This window comes from Hylobates moloch, unplaced genomic scaffold (assembly GCF_009828535.3).
Source record: "Hylobates moloch isolate HMO894 unplaced genomic scaffold, HMol_V3 SCAFFOLD_16, whole genome shotgun sequence".
In the NCBI taxonomy this organism is placed as follows: Eukaryota; Metazoa; Chordata; class Mammalia; order Primates; family Hylobatidae; genus Hylobates; species Hylobates moloch.
The window spans coordinates 32,725,976-32,743,938 of record NW_026652291.1 but is presented as its reverse complement, the minus strand read 5'-3'; the positions used below and the strand labels follow the sequence as shown (position 1 = coordinate 32,743,938).

The window sequence follows — 17,963 nt, the reverse complement described above, 5'->3', positions numbered from 1 at the left end:
TCTGTTGCCCAGGATCGCAAGCCTCAGAAAAAAAAAAAAAAAAAAAAAGAGTTACAACCACTGTCCACTCCCACCTGCTGCCCTCCAGCTCGCTAGCTCCAGGATTGCTCCCTGAGGACATCCAGATCTCTAACTTGTTCCGCCAGAGATCCTCGCCCCTCCCAAATGCCCTCCCACCCTCCCTTCCCCAGGCACCCCTGTCTTTCTCCCTCCCCAGGAATGGGAGCCTGCTAAAAGGGACACCAAGTCACCACTGCTACAGGGAGCCAGGCCTGGGACTTGCGGCATCCCGTGGGAGTGTGAGCGTGGCTCTGGCCAGAGCCAGCTTCTCCCTCGGGCTGAGACATTGGGACCCGCTGAAGAGGGGCTAGGAGAGGCAGCCAGGGAGTGAGAGAAGAAGGGGCTGCTTCTGTCCCAGCACTTCCACGACAGGCTAAAAACCAGCCTGGGGGGAAGGGATGTGGTCCTCAGGGCCCACCCTGGGCCATGGGCAGCACAATGCCCCCCACCTCCTCACACACAGACCCAAAGAGGAGACTATAAGCCCCTCTTCTTTGAGTCCTGAGGCCTGAGGTTGCCAGCAACCTTTCTTCAGCGGCATAAAAGAGCACAGGTCTCCTCCACTTGCCCCCAGAGGAAAAGTAATAACAATCATCTCATTTTTCTTCCTTAAAACATCAAAACTTTTTAAGCAGAGGGTTGAAAGGAAGCGGGCTGTATTCAAAGCACGAAGACAAAAAATGCACCAGGAGTGTGTAACCCTCCAGGGTATCATGAAACCATCACTGTGAAACCCAAACCCTCCCCCAACTTCAAAACCTGTTATCTTCCCCAGCTCTGGAGGAATCTGGCCTCCTTCCCTCCCTTCCACCCACCCACGGGCTCTTCCCTGGTTCCAGTCGGCTGGGCTTAGCCTGCCTGGGCTTCCTACCCCACCCTGGGGCAGGGACAGGAGCCGGGGAGCCTTGGGACCTGCTGGCTCCTGCTTCAGGGGCGATGAGTCAGTGACGGGTTCTGAAGGAAAGCCAGAACGTCAATCTCCTAGCAGGAGCCCTGTTTCTATTTCCACATAATGTTGCCTGCACTGGATTTGCTACAGGTCCAAAAAGCAGGGTTTCAAAAATGCCTACAGGAAACAGGATTTCCACTTCCGGTTGGATCCGGCAGCCTCACTTCTCTGGTTTGCTGGAGCCACAATACAGAGAGGTGAAGCCCAGCAAAGTTCTCCTGGCTGTTCCCAGCATTTGAGCCGGGAGACAACCACATCATTATCTCCATTTGGTGGCCTCTGCAGAAAATGACAATAGCTACCATGGAGTGGGGACCATCATCATGCCAGACCCATACCAGGATATTTACCAATGTCACCTCGAATACCTGCAAAGACCATGCTGGATAGGCCATGTTTCCCCACCTTACAGACATGTGAAATGAGGCTTAGAGAGGTGAAGTCATTGGCCCAAGGTCAGTCATCTAGAAAGTGGCAGTGTTGGTCGGAAACTGAGCGTTACCCATGAAATAAAATGAATCATAGCCCTCTCTAAAAAGTCACCTTTCCATTCTCAACTGCATTAATCTTATAGAAGGAGTATCCTGAGCACTTTCATTTTAAAGTCCCCAACCCCATGTACATCCCTCACCTCCACCCCACAGCCCATGCAAGTCATGATTTCCTGGGTCGCAGCTTTTGCCAGGACCCTGACCATGAGCAGCCCGGCCCTGGCAATATAAACTCCCTTTGGTCACAAGGGAGATTTGAAGAAGACATCTAACATTGGCTAATGCACACAAGAAGGCGAACATGGAAAACATCTGGAGTTCTTCCCAGACAAGCATGGCTCTGCAGTGCTTGTTTATGTAACATGATGCTTAAGACTCCCAATGTCACTCTGGAATAGGCAGGGCAAGTGTTACTATCTCCATTTTCCAGGTGGGCAAATTGAGGTTCAGGGAGGTTAGGTGACTTGCCCAATGTCACACAGCTACTCCATGGCAGAGGCAACACAAAAACCCTGATCCTTCACATGCATCCTGTGATTCTAGCTCATTCTCTGGGGTTCAAAAAAAAAGAGACCAATTTAAAGTTTACCAACCCCGTCCTCTTTTCAACACAGAGGTGATAAATGTGACCATGGAGACTTTTGTCTGCTTGCAGTACCCTGACAGTGCCAGCCCACAAGCTGGCTTGCTATCCCCGCTTTCCAGATGGGGAAACTGAGGCCTCCAAAGATGAAGAATGGGTTGGGCCCATTCTTCAGGGAGTAATGAAGCTGAGAGGGGAACTCCAGGGCCATCCTAATGTCACTCCAGAGCCCTGACCCTCACCAGTGCAGGCAAGTTCCAGTGCCCTGCCTTGGCCTGGGAGACCCAGCTGAGGCTCAGCTTGTGTAGGCAGAGCAGACATGGGGCTGAGATGGAACAGGGCTGCCCTATCACCTGCACTTCCGTGGAAAACAAATTTGCACATACTCTGAAGAGGACGTGTGAAGTTGTAGAGCCACAGTTTGGGGTTTTGGACTTGCTTTTTAAACTTTTAAGCTATTGTGGCACTTGGGAACATTTGGGGAATTTTGTTTTCTAAATTTAAATTAAAATGATGCTCAAAACCAATTATTATCCTTTGGAGAGAGCCTGCTTTGGGTTTTGTGGGAAGAGAGAGAGCTGGAGTAGTCAGGAGAGAAAATGTGCCCCTCTGATGGAATGGCATCCTCCCTATCCCTCCCTGGGCCTTCAGGATTCAGACAAGCTCACCGACCAGCAGGCAGAAGGAAATTACTTATGAGGAAGATGAAAATTCCATCCGGACAGGGGCCCTTTAAATGAGACCATTATGTATGTGTGTGATTCACTCTGAGGCCACAGGCCCCTGCAGGAGAGTGACCCCCATCCCTTGCCACAGGTCACTCTGCTGAAGCGTGGGGGAGACCCACACTGCTTGGTTTCATGCCAGGCTGCCCTGGGTCCACTGGCCAAGAGCAATTAGCCTGGAGAGGAGCACTCCTGCCGAGGGACAGCACAAATACTGCAGCCGGGCAGAAGTGGCCCAACTAGCCCGAGTCTCTGGGAGCTTCCTCAGGAGCTGAAGAACTAAAAATAACCTGGGCCTTTGTTGTGAGCAGCCAGACCACAGAGATGGAGCTGATTTCAGAGAAGCCAAGCATGCGCGGGGGTTCCGCTCACCAAGACCTGCCCTTTGGGCAAATGATTTTTCCAGAAATATGTCAGTTATTGTGCTGCTGCTGCGATTCAAAGTCAGCCCAATCCGCTCCAGCCCTCGGGGCTATCTTCCAACACACAGAGTTCTCGGAAGCTCAGCCTCCCCACCTCTTTCTTCTAGACACATTTTTTTGAAAACGAAGAGTCCTACGCGTTTGGGGAGCTTAGGAGACAAGAGCAGCCCCCGCACTGAGAGTTCTAAAATGTGGCCACCCTGGTCGTGAATAATGACCACGTCACCCTAATTATTTGTTTAGATAACAATCTTCTCTCCCCCATCCTAAAATTCCCAGTCAGGTCTCAGTAGACAATAGCGAACATACACTACGTGGAAGGAAGAAATTACTTGGAAAAAGGAATTCAGAGCGTCGCATCAATACTGAAGGTTTCTCAAAGCTGCAGCCCCCTGTATCCAGCATTCAGACACATGATTGGGCAGCCTTCGCTCCCCTTCCTGGTTCTTGAGTCCCACCAGGAGAAGCTGAACCAGATCTCCAGACCCAGGTGGGCTGAGAGGCAGAGGCTTGACCGTCTTCCTCTGTCCATAGGCCGTGGCTGGTCTCACCTAAAGGATGCCCCAGCTCTGAAGGTCAAGGAACCAGCCTGGCCCCTTGCAAAGTCTCTGCCGATGGATAACAAGTACTGACTGGCTATGGCGGGGCCTTGGCACCATTCCCACAACGTTTCCTCCCATGTCTCTGCGCCTCTCCCTCCCTCCCCGCCCCATCTAGTAACTTTACGCAGTGGCTCAAGACCAGGCTGGCTGTGGATGCCGCTGCTGGGGTTCTAGAAAGCAACTCTTTGTCTCCCCAGACACCAAGGAACAAGAAGGGGTTTCAAGACCCCAAGTCTAGAAGTTTCCCGTGAGGCTTGCCATAAATGACAACTTCTCCACAGCCCTTTGTTCCTCGGGTGAGAGTTTCAGGATGAAGAGCCTAAGCTGGGGGGACGGGGGCTGTGTGAAGATTTCTTGGAACACAATAGATAAAAAACACCACACTACACACAAGTGATGGATGAGTGGCCAGGAAATGGCTTCCCTTAAAATGGGAACGAATGAGAGGGCCTCGGTGCTAGGGTAAAAGTGAGAGGGGTTCCACAGGGCTGGGGCCGGGGGTGTTCTTCCAAAGTGCAACTTCCTTCCGGTAGAGACAAGGAGGTGCTGGCTGAAGTTCTGTACGTATCAGTGGAGGTCAGGAGATGCCTCGCCCTCTTGGTTCCATGTGTCCGTGCCCCTCTGGGACTATTTCTTTTCCTTACGGTTGGTCTGTCTGGATATGTGGGAGGAGGGCGCGTTCTGGTTTGAACTGGGCTCTGCTTTAGCCTCTCCAGTAGCGAGTCACATTCTGTGACCTGGGGCCCTAGGCCTGGCAGCCAAAGGCTGAGGCTTTCTCTTTGAGCAGTTCCCAGCATAAGTGGCAGCTCCAGCTTCCTGCAAGAAATGAAATGGCTTTAGTAGCGGCTAACTCCGGAGCCCCATCCCGGTGGCCCTAACTTCTTGTAAACCCTGTTTCCCTTGAACTTTGGCAATGCAGAAACCAAGTCCCAGGCCTGAAAACATGCCGGAGTCTGTGGCTCAGCAGAAAGCAGGTGCTCAGAGGAGATGGGCTCAACTCTTATCAAGACCCTCACTACTAGTGTCATGCCTCCAAACTAGTGTCGCCGGGCCTGTGCCAGTTCCTCTGGAAGCTCGCACCTCTCGGTCATCTCCACTGCATGTCTGGGAAAAACCTCCTCGGCCCTCAAGTTGAAATTTCAGCTGCTTGGACTGTGCCTCAGTTTCCTCATCTGTAAAATGGCAGTCATCGTACCTACCTTGTGGGGTTGTGATGATTAAATGAGACAAGACAGGGACATGTAAAGCCGTTAGCACAAGGTCTGTACCATAGTGAGAGCTCAGTAAGTGCTAGTAGTAGTAGTATCTGTTGCTGTTGTTATTGTTGAACTCATCATCATTACCTTCTGGGGGTTCAGCCACCGGGGGATTTAAACAGTACATGTGATAGCCACGGTCACAGTCATCGCAGAAGAGCAGCTGGTCCTGGTGGAACACAGAGCAAGCACAGAGGAGGAGAGATTCCATTATTTGGGGCCAATGTCTGGCCCCCACTTACCCATCAGCCTTATTTCCACATCGGTCTCACTAGATCCCCTTTCCAGGCCCCACTTGGAGTCTTCACTGTCCCCTGAACACGTCTGTGCTTTTCCCACACCTGGAGTTTCCCCCTCTACTTCCCAGCCTATATAAATCCTACCCCCATTTTAGGGTTCTGCTCAGCTCGTACCTCCTCCAAGAAGCCTTCTGTGACTAACACCTCACATCCAAATTTAAAGGGATCCCTTATTTTTCTGAACTTCCAAAGCCAATAGCTCTGCTTCCAAAGGGCAGAAAATGTCTCTATTCTCCATGACTTTATATATCTGAAGATCTTAATTGAATTCTTCTGGACTCCACTCTCTCCATCTGTGAAATGGGCAACAGCTGTACTGGGATGAACCTCAGAACCTCTTCAGAGTTTCATTAGAATGTAGAAAAATGCAAGTAGCACCATCCCTCAGCTTCCAGAAGCTTCCTCACTGTCTGGAGGCTGGGGCCCAGGTGAGAGCAGGGCACCCCAGGGTTGTGGTTAACTTCAAAGGACACAGGCCATATCTTTGCACCCATGGCTACTTCCGCCTGGAAGCTCTCCCAGGCCCTGACCCTTTCTCTGCATGTCCATTCCCTGCCTGCCCTTCAAGTACGTCTTCTTCAAGCACTTCTTTTCCACAAAGACTTTGCTAATCTACCTCAGCTGGAAGTTGTCTCTTCCCTCATGCAGCCCTGTGGTACTTTCCCTTTCTGTGACATTTAAATGCATTTTCCTTTATGTTACATGCCTGGCATGTGGTAGACATCCGATCACATTTGTTTTCTTGGCCGGGCACTGTGGCTCATGCCTGTAATCCCAGCACTTAGGGAGGCCAAGGCGGGTGGTTCACTTGAGGTCAGGAGTTCGAGACCAGCTTGGCCAACATGGTGAAACCCCATCTCTACTAAAAATACAAAAATTAGCCAGGCATGGGGGCATGCACCTGTAATCCCAGCTACTCAGGAGGCTGAGGCAGGAGAATTTCTTGAACCCGGGAGGTGGAGGTTGCAGTGAGCCAAGATTGCACCACTGCACTCCAGCCTGGGCAACTGAGTGAGACTCTGTCTCAGAAAAAAAAAAAAAAAAGACATCTACATGTTTGTTTTCTTGAATAGTTCATTTGGAACATGCCTCTTTTTTCCACCCTTTATCCCCTTTATGGACTATAAGGCCCTTGGGGGCAAAATCTTGTTTTCCTCATCACTGCATCCACTGTAGAGACTTCCTTGCTTACAGGAGCTGCTCAGAAACTGTTTGTGATCTGACCCCACCCCCTAGTTTCAGCCCTGTTCTATTTGGTGATTGTTGAAACTGTTTGGATGGCTTATGAGGCTTTTTCAAAATAAAGTTTTGTATCAAATCTCACCTTGGCCCCCACCAGTGCAGAAATCCTGGATAAAATTAGATACAGCATTTGGAATCCCCAGGGAGCAAGCAATGAGGGCTTTTTTTGTCATGCTAAAACCCGTCAGTGGGGCAACAGGAGAGCTTTTGAAGAGTTATCAACAGGGGAGTGATATGATCAGATTGCGGTTTAGAAAGATCTTACTAGCTGCTATGTAAGAGTAGATACCCAGTGCGGGAGAGGTTCATTCAAGAGGCCAGGGGACCAGTTAAGAAGCTGCTATAGCTATCCAGGTGCGTGATGATGGTGGCGTGAATTACGATTGCAGCATGGAGAAAGAAATGGGTCTTGTTCCCATTTAAGCATCATTGATTAGATGGGGAGATGATAGGGAAGAAGCCAAGGATGCCCTCTGGGCTGTGGCTTGGTCAGCAAGCCAGATGATACAGCCACCCACTGGGACATGGGAGGAAGAGCAGACTCACGGGAGGGCGAGGGCAACCTCAGCTATAGACATGTTCTACAGATAGGGATGACCTGGAGGCTGTTGAAGAGAGCAGGAGAGAAGTCTGGGCGTGAGATATGAATCTGGGAGTCATTATAATTAGATGGCAAGTGAAAGTCCTAGGAGAGGAAGCCCAGAATGTGTGAGAGCAAATGTCTTTGACCTTGTCTTCGTGGAGAAGTATCCATGAACCCCTTGAAATGATACATACAATTTTGTACATAGGTAGAAATGTACATTTTTCTATGGAAAGAGTAAATCCGTAGCTTTCATTGAATTCTCTGAAAGATCAAGGACCCAAAAGAGTTTACTGAGAAGAAGGCCAAGAATAGACACTTGGGGTACTCCAACTTTACAGGATAGGCAGAGAAAAAAAGACTGAAAAGGAACAGTCAGAGAGGTGGGATGAAGACAAGCACACTGTAGTTTACGCCAAAAAAGTTACATCATTATTGTAGAGCCAGTATAAGCTACAGGACAATTTGATTCAGGGATAATACAAGGAGAAACAAGTTAGGATGGAGACAGAAAACAGACAGGACTTGTCAGAAACAGTGTTATTAATGCCTTAAAAACAGTAATAACCCCTACTATAGCAGTGACATGGGAAATACAAATAGGTAGAATATCCTGGATTACAATTTCCCAAAGGAAAACTAGGCATCTGAGAGTTTAAGTGCATTTTGCATGGGTTGACCATTGTCTAGCACCATATTCTCTTCTCTTCCACCACCAAGAACCCCCAGCTCATGCTAACTCTCATGACAAACACAATTTTAATACCTCTCACTACCAACTATCCAGGAACCAGGATTCACCTATTACTACAATTCCAGTAGAATGGGAATCCCATTCTCGGATATCCAGGGTAAATCCCTGACCATGTGAGAGGAACCCTAGCACCCCAGCAACCTTACCTGCTGACTCCTGCTCAAAGGCTCTGCCAAGTCAACAAAAAATCCTCTACATTTACACTATCTCTAAAGCCAAAGACCAGCATCAACCTAAATGTCCATCAATAAGGGACTGGTTGGATAAGCTAGTAAAAATTATGCAGCTGTAAGAAGGAATGAAGAATGTCTATATATTCCTCCAGATTAATCTCTAAGATATTCAGAGAAAACAAGCAAGATGGAGAAAAAATGTATACTTGTTACCATTTTTTATGGATTCATATATACACACACATGCTTACATTTAAACAAACTGGAAAGACAAATCATATTTTTTTAATGGTTGCCTATATGCAGAGTGAAGGAATAGTGTGGAAGAGGTAAGTATAGAGAAGCTACATTTCTTGGAATATAATGTTTCTTTATAAATTTGATTTTAGAACCAATAAATATTTTACACAGTCATAAAACAAAATTTAAATAGCAATATGTCCCTAAAAAAAAAAACAAACGAAAAATGAGGCAAATGAATTTGGTTATATATCCAATTGGTGGCATAACCACACAGAGAGAAACTATTCCATCTGACTATAAAACAATTAATTTGACAAACATCCTTAGTAGGATATACCTTAAGGTCACACATAAATGCAGATCTGCATATATATGTGTGTGTGTAATGTTCGGCAATTATATTATTGGTTTAAATATTGGAATCAATATTCTGAGACTGCTTTATGTGCATCAAATGAGTAATTATGTTGGTATTATTTAAAAGCAAGATTTTGTAACATGGTTGAAAGAAAATAGAAATGTAGGCCAATGAAGTTAAGTCAAAACTCAATAGTTGGTTCTAAGTATGAACTGGATGCATCAGTATAAATTCATGGTGTAGTTTATCTTTAAAACAAGCAAAAAATATTTTCTACCTCTGTCCACAGAAAGTGCTCCAAAACAATGACTAACAGCAAAATTAGCACCTCTAGCACCCATATTATGTTCTCTAAAGACCATTGCCCACTAAAAGGAATTAGGAGTCCTGGGAGAAATAGGTGATTCCAGGTCTGGAGCATAAAATGTATAAATATATTTACATATTACAAAGTAAGGAAGCTATCAAATACTATTAGGATTATGTCAAAAGGACTCAGGATCCAACCTGAATATGTTACCACTGGTCAAAGATGGGACAATTTTACCTATAATGGATTACAACAAATAAAATATGTTTAAAATCTTAAGCTCATAAACATATTTTTTAAAACCTTAGTCACCTTCAGAAGATGCTAGAGAAACATTACACTATATTTTTATTTATTTATTTGAAATAATTTTAAACTTAAAGTACAGAAATTAATGCAGAGAATTGTACTCACTGTGCCCTAATATTAACATCTTATATTACTATAGCAGAATTACGAAAATCAGAAAATTACCATTGGTGTAATACTATTAACTAATCAACTAATCTACAGACTTTAATTTCTCCAGTTTTCCCACCTATGTCTTTCTTTTTTTTGAGACAGAGTCTCACTCTGTTGCCCAAGATGGAGTGCAGTGGCGCCATCTCGGCTCACTGCAGCCTCCGTCTCCCGGGCTCAAGCAATTCTCCTGCCTCAGCGTCCTGAGTAGCTGGGATTACAGGCATGTGCCACCACACCTGGCTAATTTTTGTATTTTTAGTAGAGACGGGGCTTCACCATGTTGGCCAGGCTCTTCTTGAACTCCTGACCTCAGGTAATCTGCCCGCCTCAGCCTCCCAAAGTGCTGGGATTACAGGTGTGAGCCACCACGCCCGGCCCCCAACCTACATCTCTTCACCAGGGATCCAATCCAAGATCCCTCATTGCATTTAATTGTTGTGTTTTCTTAGTATCCTTCAATCTGTGACAGTTCCTCAGTTTCTTTGTCTTTCATGAGCTTGACACTTGCAAAAAATCCAAGCCAGTGATTTTGTAAATGTCACTCAATTTCAGTTGGATCTTTTCTCATGATAAGATCCACATATGCATACATTTTTGAACAAGAATACCACTAAAGTAATGTTGCGCCCTTCTCGGAGCATCATATCAGGGGAAATTGAGGCCAGTGTGTCTTATTACTTGTAATGTTATCTGTGATTATATAGTTAAGGTAGTGTCTGCCATTTTTTTTCACTATAAAGTTACTGTTTTTTCCTTTGTAATATACTAATAAGTAATCTTGTTGAGGAGATACTTGGAGATTATCCCCTCAACAAGAGAAACAGGATATTTGAGATTATGCAAATATCCTATTTCTCATACTTTTGCCCACTAATTTTTGCATCAATTGACAGTTCTCACTTATAACCATAACTGTGAAGTGTGCCCAATGATTATTTCCCCTTTCCCTCTACATTTATTCATTGGAATTCTGCTCTAAGGAAGAGCTTACCTTCTCCTCTGTTTACTTATTTATTCAATTTTTATATTAGTATAGATATTTATTTTTTCTTTAGGTTATAACCTAATAATATCTTTTTTTTTTTTTGCCCAAATTTTCCTAGATTTGGGCATTAGGGGTTCCTTCAAGTTGCTTCCTGTGTCCTCTAGACACATGAAAATACACTTTTATTTTTTGAACGCTTCCTTACTTTCTGATACCACATAATACTCCAGGCTCATCTGGCATATTTTGCATCCCAGCCCTGGAATCAGCCATTTCTCTAAGGATCCATGGTTCTTTTTATGAGAGAATGGTGTTTAGAAACCAATTCCTTGATGCCATGTGTCTTCATTGCTTCTGTGTTGTCATTGCTTCTAGGCCCTCCCAACCAACACGGCTAGGAAATAAATGTATGTGTAGGTACACATGCATACATCTCTACTTATTTCTCTCTATTAATATGTGTGTACACACATGGCTAGATATAGATATAATATGTATAAACTGTACATAATACATTATATGTAAAATCATGAGTTCATAGTGATACCTACTATTCCAAACCAATGCCTTCAATCTAGCCTTCCCCCCTTTATTTGGTTATTCTTTTTCTGACTTTGAGAAACTAGACTGTCGTTAGGCACAATACACAGTTATTAGTTCAAATCTAGCATATGTAGTTTCAGAATTACTCATTCATATACCTATGAAAATAAATTAACTAGAGTACAGTATTTGTGGTACAGTTATTTCTGTCCTTAGCTTTACAACACACAGTCAAAATACTGTTTTCCAAAGTTACTTAGGTTATTCTTTTCTTCCTCACTCTTCAGTATGGTTACATTATCTATTTATGTTATAGTTAGGTTTATTTGTTACTGTTTTTATTCCATTTTAGTTTTTCCCTACATCTTGATTGATTTTAAGTATTTATCTATTTGGGAGGTATGTGAAACCTTATAATGGTTGTAAGAGTCAAAGCCATACAAGAAAGTATTCTCTAAGAAGTGTTGTTCCTCCCTTATCCCTACTACCCATTTTCATTTTCCCATTTTTCTCTATCCCATTCTCCCAGACCTGTGTAGATAACCAATCTCATTAGCATCCTGTTTATTCTTCCTATATTTCTTTTACACAAGTGAACAAATGCATGTAGGTTTTCTTATGTCTCTTTTTTCTTACAATAAGGTCAGCATACTATAGATATTCTATTTTACTTTGCTTTTTTACTTAACAATATATCCTGGAAATCACTCCAAATCAATTCATAGACATCTGCCTTATTCTTTTTACAGCTGTATAGTACTCCACTGTATGGCTGTGCCATTGTTTATTTGACAACTACTCTTCTCTATATGGATATTTAGGTTGTTTCCAATATTCTGTAGTAATGAACAATGCCACCACAAATAACCTTATGCATATGTATTTCCATCATGGTAGGGGTATATCTTCAAGGTAGATTCCTATAGGTGAGAATGCTTAGTCAAAAGTTAAGTGCATATTAGCTCTGTTAGGTATTGTCAAATTTCCCTCCACAGGGTTGTACTAATTTGTATTCCCACCAACAATGTATGAAGGCACCATTTTTCCCATAGCTTCATCAACAGAATATATTGTCATACTTTTCAACTTTTGCCCATCTGATAGGTGAGAAATGATATCTCAGCCTTGAGTTTGAGTGCTTTTGAACTTTTTTTTTTTTTTTGCATCTTCAAGGGTCATTTTTATATCTTTTGTGGATTGTCTTTCATGTATTTTTCTCATTTCCTATCAGTTTCTGGTCCTTTGTCCTCAATTTTTAACACTTCTTTTTATATAGGGAATTAGCCATAAACTGTGGTACATGCTGCCAAAATTTCCTCCCAGTTTGTCAGTTGTCTTTTGACTTTATCATGTTTTTGACTATGTGAAATTTTTATGTAGTCAAATGTACCAACATTTTATTTAATTGCTTCTGGATTTTGAGTCACAGTTTGAAAACCTTTTCCTGTATTTAGATTAAAGAGGAATTTACTTGTGCTTTCTTCTAGTACTAGTGTGGTTTTACTTTGTACATTTAGATCCCCAATGTATTTGGTGATTGTTTTTATGTATGGTGTAAGATATAAATCTAATTTTGTCTTTTCTCAAATGGCTACCCCATTGTCCCAGCACCATTCATTTAAAAGTCTGTCTCTGACCCAGTAATTTTAGATGCGACCTTTACCCTTTACTGTATTTCCATATGTAGTTGGATCTATTTATTGGCTTTCTATTCTATCCCAACTGGTCTATTTGTCTCCTCATGCATCAATACCACACTGTTTTATCTATAGAGGCTTTACAGTATGTTTTAATATCTGGTAGGGCTAGTTTCCATCACAGTTTGTTTATCAGTATTTTCTTGGCTATTTTTGCATGTTTGTTTCTTCATATGAACTTAAGTATCGATTTGTCTAACTCCATAAAAAAGTTCATTGATATTTTTATTGGACTTGAGATAAATTTATAAATTAACTCAGGAAAACGGACATCTTTGTAATGTTAAGTCATTCTATCCAAGATCATAGGATGCCTTTCCATTTGTTCTTTGTGTCTTTTCAAAAGTGTTTAAAAGTTTTTTTTATATAGGTTTTGCACATTTGTTGTTAAATATATCCCTAAGTATTTCTTCTTTGTTGCTATTATAAATGGAATTATGTTCTCTAACTGGTTATCGTTTGTACATGCAAAGGCTGTTAATTATTGTGTGTTAGTTTTATAATCTGTTACCTTTTATGTTTGAGTTAGCTTATCATTGATTCTCTAAGGTTTTCCAGATATACTATCATATAATATAAAAATAGAGTTTTATTACTTTGTTATCCATTCTTACATCTCTAATTAAATTCTCCTGTCTAATTGCATTAGCTAATGTCTCTAGAATACTGTCAAATCATAGTTATAGAGATAGTGAGCATCCTCCCCTGGTTCCTAATCTTAGTGGAATTGTGCCTAGTGTTTTCCTCATTAAATAAGATACTGGCTTTAGTTCTAAGGTACAAATACTTTATCATGTTAAGAAGATATCCCACAATTACTATTTTTTAATGTTTTTATCATAAATAGATATTTTAACCACACTGTTTTTTTAAAATTGCCAAAGGGAAAGAATCAAGCATTTTTTTCCTGCCATTTCTATATGATCTACACCTGAAGGTAACCAAATGAAAGATTGGGCAAGTTTCTCTTCCTGGAATTACTCCAGAAATAAACAAAAAAGAAATTATCCAATAAGAATATCACTATTTTGCAACCCCTAACAGAATAGTCAATCTAGTCAAAGGTCATCAATAGATGCTATCTTTACAAAAAGAGAAACATCAGGCATTAAATACCTCCTGATGAAAGTATACACCACCATCTATGAAATAGTCTTGCCAAAAGAGAGAGAGAGAGAGAGGTGGAGACAGAGCTGGTGAGAGGGCAGAGAGAGATAAAAACAGATACAGAAAGAGAGACGGAGAGACAATCTGAATCAAGCCTCTAGCCCTAACAATTGACAAGAAATTCAAGAGACAGAAGAAAATGTCAAACAGCACAGAGATATACTCAGTCAAATACAGTCATGAGAACTTGAAGAAATGATCTGATTTCTTCAACAAAGAATTTAAGGGAGGAAGAAAGAGACTAAGATGGAGGGAAAAGTCTATGTGTTATTTAAAGAAGCTCTATATATGTTTATATGCACCTACAGATATTTACATAAACTTCAAAGACATATCAACTAATTGCAATGTATGGGCCTTATTTGAATCCCAATTCAAATAAACAGGCTGTAATAGAAACATTTATGAGACAACTGAGGAAATAGAACTGTTGACTGGATGTTTGATTATGCTAAGGAATTATTGATTTTTTAGCTATGTTAATATTTTGGTTATTTAGGTATAAAAGTAAGTCCTTATCCTTTTGAGATACATATGAAATAGTTACAGGTAAAAATGATATTATGACCGAGACTATGGAGAGGGAGGTCATGGTATTTATGAAACAAGGTTGGACGTGTACTGATCTTTGTCGAAGCTGGTGATGGCGTACATCAATTCTATTATTCTCTCTGCCTTTGTATATGTTTGAAATTGCCCATAATAAAAAATGTTCTTGAAAATTTTGCACTTATTATATTTAACATTTAGACCAAATGAGATCATATACTGTGGAATGTGGTGGAAACAGTCAAATACATCCCTGCCATAAGCAGTGTTCACCACTGTCAGTCTCTGAGCCCTCAAGGCTAATGGCCAGGTTGCTCCCAAGTGCCAGGGTAACAGGCCCCAGGGGCCTAGTGACAAGAGTCCTTCCTTCCTCTTCACCCCTCAAAGGACCCCAGCTCTGTGGATTTCTCCCTCCCACAGGGAAAGCCCCAAACTCACATCATTCTCTGAGGTCCCACAGAGGATACAGGATTTGCACTCTATGCACTGCCACTTGTAGGTCTTGACAGCCTCGGTCATGTTCAGGGTAAACTGCAGGCAGGTTGGGTGACCTGGAGGAAGCCAGAAACAGCAGAGTTAGGGCCAAAGTCTGAACTGCCGCTCCTCAGCACCACTAACTGGAAACACATTGATGCCCAGTGTGCAGGCAGGGCAGGGTAGCATGGCGTAGGGAAAAAAATGGGTCCCAGACAGGGCCCTACCCACATTCTTCACCACCCCGTTATTCAGATCAAGGGCAAAACAGAGATATAAGCAGATCCAATTCTGCTTGCACTGAGACCATGTTCCCCAGTAGGTGTAACCAGTTGATGAAGACGGAAAACAATGATTAGAGAGAACGAGAGAGGAAACTGCAGAGCATGCAGCCCAGGGCAGCACTATGAGAGACACCAGCGGGACCCTCCAAGCCCCAGCATCAGCTATGGCAGCACAACAGGTAAGAACTATCTGGAGCTGGGCCTTCTGATCCAACCAGTTATTCACACTGCCTTAGGGTGCAAGGGAGGCTATCTAAAGGATTGTATGAGGTTTCCAGTGTCAGTGCTCAGGAGTAGGATGAGGCATTGCACTGTTACCTAAAGTATCCATGCCCACACCCATGAGACTAGCAAAAGTCCATACCCTGAACATTACCAGGGACTACAGAAGGAAGTGGCCTGGCAGGGACAGCAAAGAAATGGAGCATCAGAGCAAATGGCCAGGTCTATCCTAAAAGGACTGGTCACCACTTCTAACTCTTTGCTCCATCCCAAGTTTCATGGGAGCCAACCCAATCACAAGATGAGAAAAGGGACATTAAGCTGTGACCTTCGAGCACAGCCCCAGTGGGCCATGTCCAAGACTTGGCCTGCAGAACTGGACTCTGTCCTCAGACCTAGGTCACCTAAAAGAGAGATGCTTGCAGGGAGAGGACGGCCATGAACTGTAGAATGCAAAGACCCTTGGCCTTCTATTTGGCATGGAAGTAAAACTTGGATGACATTCCCAGGTCTCCCAGTACTGTGAACCAGATCAGAATCTGCCTGGAGCACCCAGGGCAAAGCCAATTACTGACTCTGTCACAAAAAGTATTGACAGCTTTGCTCAGTGCCGAGCACTCACCATTCTCCAGAGCTTCCAATTCCCCAAAACCCATTATATGGTGCCTTGTGTTGCCTCTTTCATTTGAAGGATTATATGCTTTAAAGAAGGATGCTAGAGACGGGGGACACCAGTCATGGTGACAACCTTGTATCCTCCACAGACAGGATCCCCCATGGCGCCACCGCCCCTTGGCAAAGCCACGTCTTAGCAGGAGCCCCCATTTCCTCCCTTTCAAATCTTCAGAGAGCTGTTCACATCATGGCCATTTGGATGAAATACTGTCTATTCAGCCAACATCAGGATCCTTCACATTTTGAGCACCACAAATAGAAACCATGCTGAGTTATCTCGGAGAGTGCAAGGGGTGTGGAAATGACTTGTTGGTGGTGGGGAGGGGACACTTAGTGAATACAGGCAGAAGCAGCAAGGAGAGGCCTGATCTAAAAGCTTTTCAAGGACTTCTCAGGTACCATCCAACTTAGAGACTCCCACAGCTCTGAACTAATAACACTCTCCAGGTGATACCATGACAGTGGCCCCAAAGAGAAAGAAGCCTTACATTAAAAGCCTGGGTGAACAGCCAGCTGATATTCTTGAAAGCATCTCAAAGATTTGTCTAAGAAGAACACTAGCCAGAGTTACTCCCTATTCCAGTCTCTCAGAGAGAACACTGGGATGGGTACAGGGCAGGAAATATCTGTTTGGGACTCCATGTGGTACGACCACAGATGCCCAGTTTCTCTGACAGGGCACCACTGACAGCATGAACATGAGGTCATGGAACTGATGCTCATATAGACAAGTTGACTTTGGCCAGTTCCGTGCCACACCCCAGCCACACCCAGCCAGCTTAGGATAACTATTCATTAACTTACCAAGTAATTACTGAGCACCTACAAGGCCAGCCATTGTGCCAGACAGAAAAGACACAGTGGGGATGAACAAGACACCTAGAGCCCTTCCAGCCTAGCCAAAGAGGCCTCAGATTAACAGCTACATACGTACCTATCAACTACAATTGTATAATTAGTGCCATGAAGGAAAAGCATAATTGGCCGTAAAAACAAACAATAGAAGAACCTAACCTAGACTGAGATGTCAGGGAAACCTTCCCTGAGAAAGATCTTTAAGTTGATATGTGTCAGAGGAGAAGTTAGCTAGGTGGGAAGAGGAGGATTCCAAGTAAGGGGAACAGCATGGGTGGAGGCTTTGAGCAGTGAAGCAGCTTAGCAAATTACAAGGAAGAGAAAGGCCAGTGAGCAGAGGCTTGGTGAGCAAAAGGAAAGGGGTAAGAGGTGGCCGCAGAGGTAGCTGGCGGCAGATTACAGGCATTTGCAGCCCTTATTTAAGAATCTGGGGCTTTTAAGTCGTTAAAGCTGTTAAGCAAGGCAGTAAGTGGATCATATTTTGTTTTTAAAGGAGCATTCTTTAGCGTGAGGGCTATTGGGATGAAGTGGTTCTGTATCTTGATTGTGGTGGTGGTTACATATGTGATAAGATTGCATAGAACTATACATACACATACACATGTGTATGTGTACATGTAAAACCAGTCACATCTGAATAAAGTCTATGATTGCATTAATGTCAATTGCCTGGTTTTGATATTGTGCTATAATTACATAAGATGTTGCCCTTGGAGAAAACTGAGTGAAGAGCTCAAGGACCTTTCTGTAATATATTTTGTAACTTCCTATGAAGCTATAATTATGTCAAAATAAATAGGTGAAAATATATTTTTAAATAAGGAGAACAAATAAAAAATAAATCATCAAAAAGAAAGGAAGGTGGAAGACAGGTAAGAAAAAGGAGAGAGAGGAAGGAGGGAAGGAAGAAAGGAAGGAAGAAAAGAAGGAGGGAGGAAGGGAGGGAAGGAGGGAGGGAGGGAAGAAAAGGAAGGAAGGAAGGAAGGAAGGAGAAGGGAAG

At 43.3% G+C, this 17,963-nt stretch overlaps 1 protein-coding gene across 2 annotated transcripts in view; it reads right to left on the bottom strand.

The window, feature by feature from the left end:
* Window positions 1–200: 200 nt before the first annotated feature.
* DPF3 (double PHD fingers 3) overlaps window positions 201–17,963 on the bottom strand; it is a 281,914-nt gene continuing 264,151 nt past the window's right edge. For both annotated transcript variants that reach the window (XM_032179261.2, XM_032179258.2), the window contains exons 9-11: window positions 14,892–15,004; window positions 5,176–5,257; window positions 201–4,648 (exon numbers count right to left, since the gene is read on the bottom strand). In XM_032179261.2, the coding sequence (XP_032035152.1) occupies window positions 4,578–4,648; window positions 5,176–5,257; window positions 14,892–15,004 (266 nt within the window). In that variant the 3' untranslated portion in view covers window positions 201–4,577. The remainder of the gene's footprint in view (window positions 4,649–5,175; window positions 5,258–14,891; window positions 15,005–17,963) is intronic.